Consider the following 15,627-nt stretch of genomic DNA (forward strand, 5'->3'; position numbering starts at 1 on the left):
CCACCAATTCTATATAATCTGAGAAGTTGCATTTCCACTTGAGGTTTCTTCCTTTACAAACAAGAATCCATATAAATTAAGGTTTTTTTCAGAATCAAGAAAATTTTATTTCCTTTAACACTAAGGGACAAGACTTTACTCCTTAACAAATTATATTTACGTTTTGTCCTATAGAATTGAATAATGAAGCGTAGTATAATCAGAATTTAGGAACTAAGAATAAAGTTTTGGTCCTTACCTCCTCCAATCAAATCTTTACACTGTTTGTTATGTATCCGACAGCGTCCTCCAAAACAGTAGGCTTCACCTGAATCACAACTTTGTCCATCACGTGCGTAAGTGTCAGGCACACAGTGTGAGGAAACCCCATTGCAATACTCAGGGAAATCGCATTCGTCCAAAGACTTCCTACACTGTATACCAATTGGTTTTAGCTAGAAGGGAAAAAGGAACATAAGAAAAGATTATGCACCAATGATACTCAAATTTTCTTTCCCTTCAGGCTTTAATTTTTCATTTTTTTTAAATTGCTAAAGGCAAGGAGAAAATTAAGTCTTAATAACTACTTAAGCATTGCATAGAAATTTAAATAATTAAATTTAATTTAAATTATTAAATTTACTGTGGATAAAAGAATGCATAGTGCTTGTTAGAGAATTGAGAAATTCAAATAGACTACCATAATTATTGGAAAAAAAAGAAAGACAAAAACTAAACCTAAGCAAAAAAAAAAAAAAAATTACTTGCAACCCATCATGGCTATGCTCATGTGGACAGCCTCTCGTTTCTCCCATGCTGTCCCTTCAAGCAGAAACCAGCAACCATTACAAAATAATAAGTATACGTCATAAACATTCAGAAAAAAGTTTGTAAGGTAATTTAAGGACACACAGGATAAGGTTTATTTCACATATCATGTTGCAAACAACTATTAAAAAAATAGCTTTCCCCATAATACATCTCTGATCTCTTCAGCACTTAGTCTAGCCAAGTCCTTCCAGGATTTGCTTTCTGTATATACCATCTTTCCAATAAACTTCCAAATAGCATTACTGCAAGCCCTTTTCCTCAACCTAAGCCCCAATTCCTCCTGGCTATCAACACTATCCTATGCAAACTAAGTTAAATTTGTTCTAGCTTTCAAAGGTCCTAGAAGCCCAGCTTCTGTAATATTCACCACCCCTGAAAATGGGTTTTCTCTTTATATTTTTCCATGCTGTCAACAAGTATTTTCTATATATAACAATTCTAACACAAATTCTTCAAGTGATGGGTGGGAAAACAAAACATAATACTTGAGTCACCCAAGCTTATGTAGTTAACATTCAAATCAAAACCAATGATCAAAATTATTTCTAAAGGAAAATACATGTAAGTATAATGAAAAGGTATTGATACCAGTTTCTTTAAAATATGCTTCCTTTTATAAATATGTGTAAATGGCAAATATTACATTCATTATAATTTCTTCTATTGTTTTGTCTATTTTTTATAGCAGTTTAATGGTCACAGAAAATATGAGGGGTAATACAGAGATTTCCCATAAAACCCTTGCACCGCACATACAAAACCTCCTCTTATCAATATCTCCACCTGGAGTGGTACATTTGTTACAACATGACACATCATAAACAGTCAAAGTCCATCATTTACAAGAAAGTTCTTTCTCATTGTTATGCATTTTATGGGCTTAAACATATATTTAATGACATGTATCTATTGTAATGGTATCGTGCTGAGTATTTTCACTGCCCTAAAAATCCTTCATGCTCTGCTTATTCATCTCCCCTTTAGTTCCTGGCAACCACTAACCTTTTTCAGTCCTTTTCCAGAATGTCATATATTTGGTACCATAGAGTATGTAATCTTTTCAGATTGGATTCTTTCACCCAACTTTTTTTTCAATATTTATAAATATCTTGTTCCTCAAATGTTCTTTGAACCAAGTTATATAATCTTACTTGTTTCTCTATTAAGAGGTGTTCATGTTTCTCTACTTGGTTCCCTAATTCCAAAATGGCCCTAAAGCTTAAAAATGGGTGACTCTCTTTTCTGAGTGTTTTCTCCTAAAATCTTTTTGGGCTTTTTAAATTTTATTTGTAATTCATTTTTATTCTTCCCAAGACTGTCAGTCTCTACATGTAAGGTGCAATTCATTGTCAGGACTATGTCCCTTTACACAACTAAATGAGGAATGGGTAGGTTAAGTTAATGCCTCTGACCACCACACCAGCCTTGACTGCATAGTAAAGAGAGTACTATGTATATCAGACAGCTCATAGTTTGGGACAATTCCATTTTGATAACCAGGCCCAAGGACTAGTGAGAATCATTACTACTACTCCATTTGCAACAGCAGTTGTTTACATATCTCTGTTGATACATGAATCTTGTTTAAGTTATTCCTTTTTGGTGCAGCAATGATGGGCAATTCGGTAATCTGTTATACTGCTTGTGTTTGATATGTTGTTTAATTTTTTTAAAGTTACACTTCATATGAATAACTATGACTAAATTGTGCCTAGTAATGGAAAAGAAGAGGAGAGTGACACCAGCAAATGTCAGAATCAGAGATTCCTGGCTGCATAACCACATAGAAATGCCTATTTTAACAACTACCATGAATGAGATAATCTGGCTGAAAGGTTCCAGTCCCCAGGTGAAGCAAAAAATATGAGAGTAGATGCATTGGAAGATGGTAAGAACAGTTTCACTTTACCCACATTAAGGTAGCACAGCTCGATGCCAAGAGAGGCTGTTTTGGCTGGTGACTTCTCCGACAGAGAAAATAAAAGGGATGAGAACACAGTTTCCCCAGCCTTGCAAAACACTGTGGAAGAGACTAGTTTTATCTTACTCCATTCAGAACACTGAGAGACTTAGCATACTTAAATAGTCTGGGGACACCTAGGAATAGGGAAAAGAGATGGGGGTTGATAGAAACCAGTGCGCAGATCACAATAATGAGCCACATGTCCAATTAACTGCCTTACAGACTTCAGCAAGAGTCTCACCCATAAAACAATAAGATGCCTCACCTGAGGACACCCACAAATAGCCAGCCAATACCCCATTCTCCACATTCACCCCCTGTAGCCAGAACCCCAAATTCCCCAGCAGATGGCACACATGAGCCTCCAACAAATGGGCACAATCCTATAGACAACACGGATATCAACACCTGGCTTGATTCTGCTGAATTGCACAACCTTGAACACTTTAGGGCACTGCATCAGGGAAAATTTATGAGAGGCTCTCCATAGCCAGACTGGCTTTCTGGGATGAAGAGTTGGTGTGCAATCCTAATCTCTGCCACACACCATCCCTCATGAGGTGTGGAACAACCCCAGAAGAGGAGTGGAACAACCACACCCATAAAAAAAGTCTGAGAGACCCCCCCCCCCAAACCTCCAGCTGGGCTGACCAGTCTCTGGCTTCTTTCTCTACCAAGGCCAGTTAGTAAACATTGGAAGAGATGGCTACTTCTTCAAATGTGAAGGCAGCAATGCAAGTCTTCAAGAAACATTAGGAATCAAGGAAACATGATGCCAACAAAGGAGTAAAACAGAGCTCTTGTGGAAGACAGATAAAAGAAATGGAAATGTACAAAATGCCTGACAAATAAATTAAAAATAATCACCTTATCCTCAGATACGAGAGCAGAGATAGACAAACAAAATCAGGAAAATGATACATGAACAAAATGAGTTTCACAAAGAAATTATTTTTTAAAGTAAGAGAGAACCGAACAGAAATTCTAGATCTGAAGAAAACAATAACGGAACTGAAAAATTCCATTTAAAAACTTCAAGGGCACAGTTGATCAAGCAGAAGAAATAGTAAAGTTAAGGGCAATCATTTAAAATAATCCAGTTAAGATGGGAAAAAAAAGATTAAAGAAAGCTTATGGTACTTAGAGGACACATCAAAAGAAACACCGTATGTGCTATGCGAGTCCCAGAAAAAGTGAAAGATAAATGGGCAGAAAGTTTATTTAAAGAAATAATGACAATTTGCCAAATCTAGAGAGGAAAATGTACATAAGGCCAAAAGAACTCTTCACTAGAAGAGTCATATTATTTTTAAGCGTCCAACTCTTGATTTCAGTTCAGGTCATGATCTCAAGGGTCATGAGATGGAGCCCTGTATCAGGCTCCAAGCTCGCAGGGAATCTGCTTGAGATTCTCTCTCTCACCCTCTCCCTCTGCCCCTTCCCCACCACATAGACACACACATGTGCATACTTTCTCTCTAAAATAATGAAATAAATCTTTAAAAGAATACTATAGGCAATAGGGGCGCTTGGGTGGCTCAGTGGGTTAAAGCTTCTGCCTTTAGCTCAAGTCATGGTCTCAGAGTCCCGGGATTGGGCCCCACATCGGGCTCTGCTCAGTGGGGAGCCTGCCTCCCCTTCTCTCTCTGCCTGCCTCTCTGCCTACTTGTGATCTCTCTCTATCAAAATAAATAAATAAAATTTAAAAAAAGAATACTATAGTCAATAAAGCTATAACTCAGTAAAAAAAAAGAGATAAGATTTTCTCAGATAAATAAATCTAAGGGAGTTCATCATCACTACTGTTATAACTATAAAATGTCTTGTGTAGCCTTGTGGTAATCACACACACACATACAAAAACACCTGTAGTGAATATACAAAATATAAAGAAAAATTAATCAAAGCATACCACCACATAAAAATTACCAAATCACAAAGTAAGACACTAAAAGAGGAAAAAATAGGATAAAAGAACAACAAAACAAACAGAAAACAATTAATAATATGGCAATAGCAAATCCTCCTTTATCTATAATTACTTGGAAAGTAAATGAATCATAATAAAAAGACAAAGAGGGACGCCTGGGTGGCTCAGTTGGTTAAGCGGCTGCCTTTGGCTCAGGTCATGATCCCAGCGTCCTAGGATCGAGTCCCACATCGGGCTCCGTGCTCCGCAGGGAGCCTGCTTCTCTCTCTGTCTCTGCCTGCCACTCTGTCTGTCTGTGCTCGCTCTTGCTCTCTCTCTCTCTCTGACAAATAAATAAATAAAAATCTTTTAAAAAAATAAAAATAAATAAAAAGACAAAGACTAAGTGGATTAATTAAAAATGAGATCAAACTATATGCTACCTACAAGAGACCCACTTAAGTCTTTAGGACAACCAAACTGAAAGTGAAGAGATAGAAAAAAATAGCTCATGAAAATGGCAATCATACAGAGCAGGGAGGACTACATTTCTGTCATACAAAACAGACTTCAGGGTCCTAGGATCAAGCCTTGCATTAGGCTCCCTGCTCAGTGGGAAGCTTGCTTCTCCCTTTCCCACTTCCCCTGCTTGTGTTCTTTCTCTTGCTGTATATCTCTCTCTGCTAAGTAAATAAATAAAATCTTCTTTTTTAAAAAGTGGTCACTAGAGACATGGAAAGGTATTATATAATGATAAAAAAGTCAAGTTATTTAGAGGATATAACAGTTACAAATATATATGCACCCAACATCAGAATACCTAAATATATACAAATATTGACAGAACTAAAGACTGTGGGTAGGCTTCATCACTTTAATTTCAGTATTGGATAGGTCACCCAAAAAGAAAAATCTATACCAGAACAGTGAGCTTGAACAAAGTTATAGACCTAATGAACCTAATAAACACATGCATGTTCCATCCAACAGCAGCAGAATACAAATTCTCCTTAAGTGAACAATGAACATTCTCAAAGGTATATCACAGGTTAGGCCCCCCAAAAATAAGCCTTAAAAATTTAAAAAAACTCAAATTATATCAAGAATTTTTTCTAATCACAATGATGTTAAACTAGAAATCAACAGTAGAAAAAACTTAAAAATTCATACAAATATGTGAAAATTAAACACATTCCCAAACAATGTATCAAATAAAAATCAAAGAGAATTTTTTTAAAATCTCAACACAAGTAAAAAATTGAAATATAACAATTTAAAAGATAAGGAAGGCATTAAAAGCAATTCTGACTGGAACATTTATAGTGACAAACACCTACAATAAAAAGAAGGAAGATCTTAACATCTCAAGGAACTACAAAAAGAACAAACTAAACTCAAAGTTGCCAGAAGAGAAGAAATAAAGTCTAAACAGAAATAAATAAAATAGAGATGAGAAAAACAATAGAAAACGTCAGTGAAACTGAGAACTGATTTTGTAAAGATAAAATTGATAAACCTTTCACTAAACTAAGAAAAAACAGAGAAGACTCATAGAAATTATAAATGAAAGAGATGACATTACAACAGATATCACAGAAACACAAAAGATGCTAAGAGACTACAATTATATATATATATGTATATAATTATGTATATATTTTATAATAAATCATATAACTTAGAAAGGATAAATTCCTAGAAAGGACCTATCAAGATTAAATCACGAAAAAAAATAGAAAAATCTGAACAAACCAATAATGAGTAATGAGTTCAAATCACTTATCAGTTAAAAACCTCCCAGCATAGAAAATCCAGGATCAGATGGCTTCACAGATGAATTCTAACAAACCCTTAAGGAGTACTTAATACTAATCCTTTTCAGTCTCTTCAAAAAAAACTGCATAGGAAGAAAAACTTCCAAACTCATTTTATGAGGCCAGAATTATCCTAATACCAGAGTCAGACCAAGATACCAAAAGAAAAGAAAACTATATGCTAATGTAATTTTGACCTGAAGAACAGGCCTGATGAACATAAATATAATAATTCTCAATAAAATAATAGCAAACCAATTTCAACAGCACATTAAAAGGATCATACATCATGATCAATTAAGATGTATCACTAAGAATCAAGGATGTTTGAACATATGTAATTTAATAAATGTGATGCATTACATTAACAAAGTGAAGGATTAAAAATAATATGACTTCCCTGAACTTCAAAAGCAATTCAATAATACTAAAGGACTTCAGTGCCCTATTAATACTAATAACATTGGATAGATCAATCAGAAAGAAAATTAGGGAGAAAATAGCAGGCCTGAATAAAACTACAGACCAAATGGACCTTAAAGACATATATAGAATTTTATGTCCAACAGGAACAAAATATACACTCTTCTCAAGCACACATGGAACATTCTCCAGAATAAAACATATCTTGGTTCACAAAGAAAGTCGTGAAATTTAAGGCAATTGAAATAATATCTAATATCTTTTCCATACACAATGGTATAAAACTGATACCAAAAGACTGACATTATTCCCTGCATATTCTCAGATCACAATGCTTTGAAACTGGAGCTCAATCACAAGGAAAAGTTCGGAAGAAACTCAAACACCTGGAAGCTAAAGACCACCTTGCTTAAGAATGCTTGGATCAACCAGGAGATCAAAGATGAACTTAAACAATTCATGGAAACCAATGAGAATGAAGACACTTCAGTCCAAAACCTATGGGATACAGCAAAGGTGGTTCTAAGGGGGAAATACATAGCCATCCAAGCTTCCCTCAAAAAAATTGAAAAATCCAGAATACACCAGCTGTCTCTACACCTTAAAGAACTGGAGAATCGACAACAAATCAAACCAAGTCCACATGCAAGAAGGGAAATAATCAAGATTAGAGCATAGATCAATGAGGTAGAAACCAGAGATACAGTAGAATGTATCAATGAAACTAGAAGCTGGTTTTTTTGAAAGAATCAATAAGATCAATAAGCCATTGGCCACACTAATCCAAAAGACAAGAGAGAAAGCCCAAATTTAAAAAATTATGAATGAAAAGGCAGAGAGATCACAACTAACACCAAGGAAATAGAAACAATCATCAGAAATTATTACCAACAGTTATATGCCAATAAGCTCAGCAACCTAGATGAAATGGATGCCTTCCTGGAAAACTATAAACTCCCAAAATTGAACCAGGAAGAAATTGACAACCTGAATAGATCGATATCTAGTAAAGAGATTGAGGCAGTGATCAAAAACCTCCCAAAAAACAAGAGCCCAGGACCTGACGGATTCCCTGGAGAATTCTACCAAACATTCAAAGAAGAAACAACACCAATTCTCCTGAAGGTGATTCAAAAAATTGAAGCAGAAGGAAAACTTCCAGACTCATTTTATGAAGCCAGCATTACCCTGATCCCCAAACCAGGCAAAGACCCTACCAAAAATGAGAATTTCAGACCAATATCACTGATGAATATGGATGCTAAGATTCTCAACAAGATCCTAGCAAACAGGATCCAGCAGCACATTCAAAAGATTATCCACCATGACCAGGTGGGATTCATCCCTGGCTTACAAAGATGGTTCAACATTCGCAAATCAATCAATGTGATAGAACAAATCAATAAGGGAAGAGAGAAGAACCACATGGTCCTCTCAATTGATGCAGAAAAAGCATATGACAAAATCCAGCATTCGTTCCTGATTAAAACGCCTCAAAGTAGAGGGATAGAGGGAGCATTCCTAAACTTCAAAAAATCTATCTATGAAAGACCCACAGCAAATATCATCCTCAATGGGAAAAAGCTTGCAGCCTTCCCATTGAGATCAGGAACACGACAAGGATGCCCACTCTCACCACTCTTGTTCAGCATAGTATTAGAAGTCCTAGCAACGGCAATCAGACAACAAAGAGAAATAAAAGGTATCCAAATTGGCAAGGAAGAAGTCAAACTCTCTCTCTTCGCGGATGACATGATTCTTAATATGGAAAACCCCAAAGACTCCACCCCCAAACTACTAGAACTCATACAGCAATTCAGTAATGTGGCAGGATACAAAGTCAATGTACAGAAATCAGTGGCTTTCTTATACACTAACAGTGAAAATACAGAAAGGGAAATTGGAGAATCGATTCCATTTACTATAGCACCCAGAACCATAAGATACCTGGGAATAAACCTAACCAAAGAGGTAAAGGATCTGTACTCAAGGAACTACAGAACACTCATGAAAGAAATTGAAGAAGACACAAAAAGATGGAAGACTGTTCCATGCTCTTGGATTGGAAGAATAAACATTGTTAAAATGTCTATACTGCCTAGAGCAATCTATACTTTTAATGCCATTCCAATCAAAATTCCACCAGTATTTTTCAAAGAGCTGGAGCAAATAATCCTAAAATTTGTATGGAATCAGAAGAGACCCTGAATTGCTAAGGAAATGTTGAAAAACAAAAACAAAACTGGCGGCATCACGTTACCTGATTTCAAGCTTTACTACAAAGCTGTGATCACCAAGACAGTGTGGTACTGGCATAAAAACAGACACATAACCAGTGGAACAGAGTGGAGAGCCCAGATATGGACCCTCAACTCTATGGTCAAATAATCTTCGACAAAACAGGAAAAAATATACAGTGGAAAAAAGACAGTCTCTTCAATAAATGGTGCTGGGAAAACTGGACAGCGATATGTAGAAGAATGAAACTCGACCATTCTCTTACACCGTACACAAAGATAAACTCGAAATGGATAAAAGACCTCAACGTGAGACAGGAATCCATCAGAATCCTAGAGGAGAACATAGGCAGTAACCTCTTTGATATCAGCCACTGCAACTTCTTTCAAGATATGTCTCCAAAGGCAAAGGAAACAAAAGCGAAAATGAACTTTTGGGACTTCATCAAGATCAAAAGCTTCTGCACAGCAAAGGAAACAGTCAACAAAACAAAAAGGCAACCCACGGAATGGGAGAAGATATTTGCAAATGACAGTACAGACAAAAGGTTGATATCCAGGATCTATAAAGAACTTCTCAAACTCAACACACACAAAACAGATAATCATATCAAAAAATGGGCAGAAGATATGAACAGACACTTCTCCAATGACGACATACAAATGGCTATCAGACACATGAAAAAATGTTCATCATCACTAGCCATCAGGGAGATTCCAATTAAAACCACATTGAGATATCACCTACACCAGTTAGAATGGCCAAAATTAGCAAGACAGGAAACAACATGTATGGAGAGAATGTGGAAAAAGGGGAACCCTCTTACACTGTTAGTGGGAATGCAAGTTGGTGCAGCCACTTTGGAGAACAGTGTGGAGATTCCACAAGAAATTAAAAATAGAGCTTTCCTATGACCTTGCAATTGCACTGCTGGGTATTTACCCCAAAGATACAGACATAGGGAAAAGAAGAGCCATCTGTACCCCAATGTTTATAGCAGCAATGGCCATGGTCACCAAACTGTGGAAAGAACCACGATGCCCTTCAACGGACAAATGGATAAGGAAGATGTGGTCCATATACACAATGGAGTATTACGCCTCCATCAGAAAGGATGAATACCCAAATTTTGTAGCAACATAGACGGGACTGGAAGAGATTATGCTGAGTGAAATAAGTCAAGCAGAGAGAGTCAAATATATAGTTTCACTTATTTGTGTAGCATAACAAAGAACATGGAGGACATGGGGAGATGGAGAGGAGAAGGGAATTGAGGGAAAGTGGAAGGGGAGATGAACCATGAGATACTATGGACTTTGAAAACAACCTGAGGATTTTGAAGGGGCAGGGGGTGGGAGTTTGGGGAACCAGGTAGTGGGTAATAGGGAGGGCACGTATTGCATGGAGCACTGGGTGTGGTGCAAAAACAATGAATACTGTTACGCTGAAAATAAATAAATAAATAATAAATAAATTTAAAAAAAACCTCAGGGAAAAAAATGAAAAATTCACAAAATATGCAACACCATACTCCTTAAAAACCAATGGACCAATGAAGAAAAAAAAGGAAATCAGAGAAGTATCTTAAAATAAACAATAATAAAAACAAAAAAAAACAACATATAAAAACATAGGGACATAGGAAAGGCAGTTCTAACAGGTAAGTTTACAGCAATAAATGACTATATTTTAAAAATCTCAAATAACCTAACTTTATCCCTAAAGGAATTAAAAAAGGAAAACAAACTAAGCCCAGAGTTAGGAAGGAAAGAAATAACAAAAATCAGAGCAGAAATAAATAAAACAGAGAGCAAGGAGACAAAAGGAGGAAAAAAATCAATTAAACCAAGAGTTCTGTTTGAAAAGATAAATAAAATGGCAAATCTTTAGCTAGACTAACCAAGAAAGAGTGAGTGGAAGCAATAAAATAAAATTATGGAAGAAAGAGGAGACACTAAAATTGGTACCATAGAAATACAAAGTATCATAAGAGGTTACTATAACAATTATCTACCTACAAACTGCATAATACTTTAGAAGAAATGGATACATTCTTAGAAAAAGAAAGCCTATCAAGACTGAATCACAAAAAAATAGAAAACTTGAACAAATCAAACACAAGAGACTGAATTTGTTATCAAACCTCCTAACAAAGAAAGGACCCGAAATAGATGGTTCACAGGTGAATTCTAAGAAATATTTAAAGGATTAATGTTAATCTTTCTCAATTCTTCCAAAAATTAAAAAGGAGGGAATACTCCCAAACTCATTTTATAATGTCAGTTTTACCCTGATACCAAAGACAAATAAGGAAAGAAACAAGAAAAGAAAATTACAGGCCAATGTCTCTGATGAATATAGATGCAAACATTCTCAACAAAATACACAACAAAGGGGCACCTGGGTGTCTCAGTGGGTTAAAGCCTCTGCCTTTGGCTCAGGTCATGATCTCAGGGTCCTGGGATCAAGCCCCGCATCAGGCTCTCTGCTCAGCAGGAAGACTGCTTCCCCCCTCTGTCTCTGTCTGCCTTTCTGCCTACTTGTGATCTCTGTCAAATAAATAAATGAAATCTTAAAACACACACACACACACACACACACAACAAATTCAACAGCACATTAAAAGTATCATGTACCATAATCAAGTGAGAGTTATTCCTGGGATGCAAGGATGATTCAACACACAGGAATCAATAAAAGTAATATACCTCATTAATATAAATAGGGGTAAAATTCATATAATCCTCTAAAGTGACAAAATCCAACACACTTTCATGACAAAATCTCTCAACAGTTTGGGAATATAGTAAATGCTACATATGACAAGCCTAAACTAACAATTTTCAATAGGGAAAAGCTAAAATCTTTACCTATCAGATCAAAAACAAGACAAAGTTATCCATTCTTGCCACTCCTATTTAACATTAGAAGTCCTAGCCAGAGAAATTAGGCAAGAAAAAATAATTAAAAGGCATCCAAACCAGAAAGAAAGAAATAAAACTGTGGGAGAAATGAAAAAATGTTGGTCAAGGGTACGAATTTTCAGCTATAAAATATATCAGTTTGGGGATCTAATGTATAACATGGTGACTAAAGTTAATAATGTATTGCATACTTGAAACTTTCTTATTAAATGTTGCTATGTAAAGTGTGCTAACCTTATTGTAATCATTTCACAATTATATCAAATCATTACATTTTACACCTTAAACTTACACAATATTATATGTCAATTATATCTCAATATAGTTTGGGGGAAAATTTGAAAGATAAAAACATATTCTTACTCCAGTCTTATGAATATCTGCCATTTACTTTGTTCAGGAGTTTCTTTTTTCATTAGGATTCCAGTTAATTTTCTGGGTACAGGGCAATTACTCAGGAATTCTTTAAATACTTTCAATAAAGAGAGATTGGCTGATTGTAACAATAACTGAATTGCAACGGAAGAGCAGACTTTACCAGAAGATAGTGAAGAGAATGTAGCTAACAACAACAATAGAAACTAATCTAATTTCTTGACCTCATGTGAGGTATGGTATTAGAAAATAATACCTGGTGGGGTGCCTGGGTGGCTCAGTGGGTTAAGCCGCTGCCTTCGGCTCAGGTCATGATCTCGGGGTCCTGGGATCGAGTCCCACATCGGGCTCTCTGCTCAGCAGGGAGCCTGCTTCCCTCTCTCTCTCTCTCTCTGCCTGCCTCTCTATCTACTTGTGATCTCTCTCTGTCAAATAAAAAAAAAAAGAAAAAAAAAAAGAAAATAATACCTGGAAAGGCCAAGGAAACAAAAGCAAAAATGAACTTTTGGGACTTCATGAAGATCAAAAGCTTCTGCACAGCAAAGGAAACAGTCAACAAAACAAAAAGGCAACCCACGGAATGGGAGAAGATATTTGCAAATGACAGTACAGACAAAAGGTTGATATCCAGGATCTATAAAGAACTTCTCAAACTCAACACACACAAAACAGATAATCATATCAAAAAATGGGCAGAAGATATGAACAGACACTTCTCCAATGACGACATACAAATGGCTATCAGACACATGAAAAAATGTTCATCATCACTAGCCATCAGGGAGATTCAAATTAAAACCATATTGAGATACCACCTGACACCAGTTAGAATGGCCAAAATTAGCAAGACAGGAAAAAACGTGTGTTGGAGAGGATGTGGAGAAAGGGGAACCCTCTTACACTGTTAGTGGGAATGCAAGTTAGTGCAGCCACTTTGGAGAACAGTGTGGAGATTCCTGAAGAAATTAAGAATAGAGCTTCCCTATGACCCTGCAATTGCACTGCTGGGTATTTACCCCAAAGATACAGATGTAGTGAAAAGAAGAGTCATCTCTACCCCAATGTTCATAGTAGCAATGGCCACGGTCGCCAAACTGTGGAAAGAACCAAGATGCCCTTCAACGGACGAATGGATAAGGAAGATGTGGTCCATATACACAATGGAGTATTATGCCTCCATCAGAAAGGATGAATACCCAACTTTTGTAGCAACATGGACGGGACTGGAAGAAATTATGCTGAGCGAAATAAGTCAAGCAGAGAGAGTCAAGTATCATATGGTCTCACTTATTTGTGGAGCATAACAAATAACATGGAGGACATGGGGAGATGGAGAGGAGAGGGAGTTGAGGGAGAGGGAGTTGAGGGAAACTGGAAGGGGAGATGAACCATGAGAGACTATGGACTCTGAAAAACAACCAGAGGGTTTTGAAGGGGCGGGGGGGGGGGGGTGGGAGGTTGAGGAACTAGGTGGTGGGTAATAGGGAGGGCACGTACTGCATGGAGCACTGGGTGTGATGCCAAAACAATGAACACTGTTATGCTGTAAATAAACAAATAAAAAATAATAATAAACATGTAATGTATTTTTATTCCCAGGGGTACAGTTCTGTGAATCGCCAGGTTTACACACTTCACAGCACTCACGATAGCACATACCCTCCCCAATGTCCATAGCCCCCTCCCCCTCTCCCAATCCCACCTCCCCCCAGCAACCCCCAGTTTGTTTTGTGAGATTAAGAGTCATTTATGGTTTGTCTCCCTCCCAATCCCATCTTGTTTCATTTATTCTTCTCCTATCCCCCTAACCCCCCATGTTGCTTCTCCATGTCCTCATATCAGGGAGATCATAGTTGTCTTTCTCCGATTGACTTATTTCACTAAGCATGATACGCTCTAGTTCCATCCACGTCGTCGCAAATGGCAAGATTTCATTTCTTTTGATGGCTGCATAGTATTCCATTGTGTATATATACCACATCTTCTTTATCCATTCATCTGTTGATGGACATCTAGGTTCTTTCCATAGTTTGGCTATTGTAGACATTGCTGCTATAAACATTCAGGTACACGTGCCCCTTTGGATCACTATGTTTGTATCTTTAGGGTAAATACCCAGTAGTGCAATTGCTGGGTCATAGGGTAGTTCTATTTTCAACATTTTGAGGAACCTCCATGCTGTTTTCCAGAGTGGTTGCACCAGCTTGCATTCCCACCAACACTGGAGGAGGGTTCCCCTTTCTCCACATCCTCGCCAGCATCTGTTATTTCCTGACTTGTTAATTTTAGGCATTCTGACTGGTGTGAGGTGATATCTCATTGTGGTTTATTAAAAAAAAAAAATTGGAAGGGGAGGTGAACCATAAGAGACTATGGACTCTGAAAAACAACCTGAGGGTTTTGAAGGGTCAGGGGTGGGAGGTTGGGGGAACAGGTGGTGGGTAATTGGGAGGGCACGTATTGCATGGAGCACTGGGTGTTGTGCAAAAACAATGAATACTGTTACGCTGAAAAAATAAAATGGAAAAAAAAAAAGAAGTCTATGGTAGAGCTCAGCCTCTACCATAGGAGCATATGCTCCTAGATTTAGCACTGCACAAAACAAACAAACAAATACCATTAATACTTTGTAATATTTCAAATTGGTTCTCTATTCTCTTCCTTTTGGATTCCTGTCCCACTAAACTATTTCTACAGATGAATGATATGACTTTTCCACCTTACATTATTACCCCCAAATGAGGAAAAATTAAATGTTAACGAAGATGTCTTAGTATTTTTCATAATAAATTAGAAAGGGGAAGGAAGGACTCTGTCATATGAAAAGAAATCTATTTAAAAATGTATTTCTGTGTTGACAAGTTTTGAAAAATTATAATAATCTAGTCTTAAGTATTATAGTTGTCATGGGCAAAACTAACATACAGACTATTCAGTTAAATGCTCCCAATGGTGTAATCTAAAGTAACCATGAAGTCTTGTGTTCAATAAATTTCTCCATTGATTGAGAAAAAAAAAAGAAAAGAAAAGAAAATAACACCTGGGTGTTATATGCAATTGATGGATGACTGGACTCTACATCTGAAACTAATAATGTACTCTATGTTGGCTAACTAAATTTAAATTAAAAAAAAAAAGAAAAGAAAAGAAGCCTTTAAGAGGGTTGCTTAA

The 15,627-nt window shown here is 36.7% G+C and overlaps 1 protein-coding gene across 1 annotated transcript in view; it reads right to left on the reverse strand.

The window, feature by feature from the left end:
• The window catches only part of LOC123936948 (disintegrin and metalloproteinase domain-containing protein 5-like), a 160,432-nt gene that overhangs the window by 40,282 nt on the left and 104,523 nt on the right, over window positions 1-15,627 (reverse strand). The window contains exon 14 of the mRNA XM_045997443.1: window positions 239-434. Coding sequence (XP_045853399.1) covers window positions 239-434 — 196 coding nt within the window. The remainder of the gene's footprint in view (window positions 1-238; window positions 435-15,627) is intronic.

Source organism: Meles meles, chromosome 2, assembly GCF_922984935.1.
Source record: "Meles meles chromosome 2, mMelMel3.1 paternal haplotype, whole genome shotgun sequence".
In the NCBI taxonomy this organism is placed as follows: Eukaryota; Metazoa; Chordata; class Mammalia; order Carnivora; family Mustelidae; genus Meles; species Meles meles.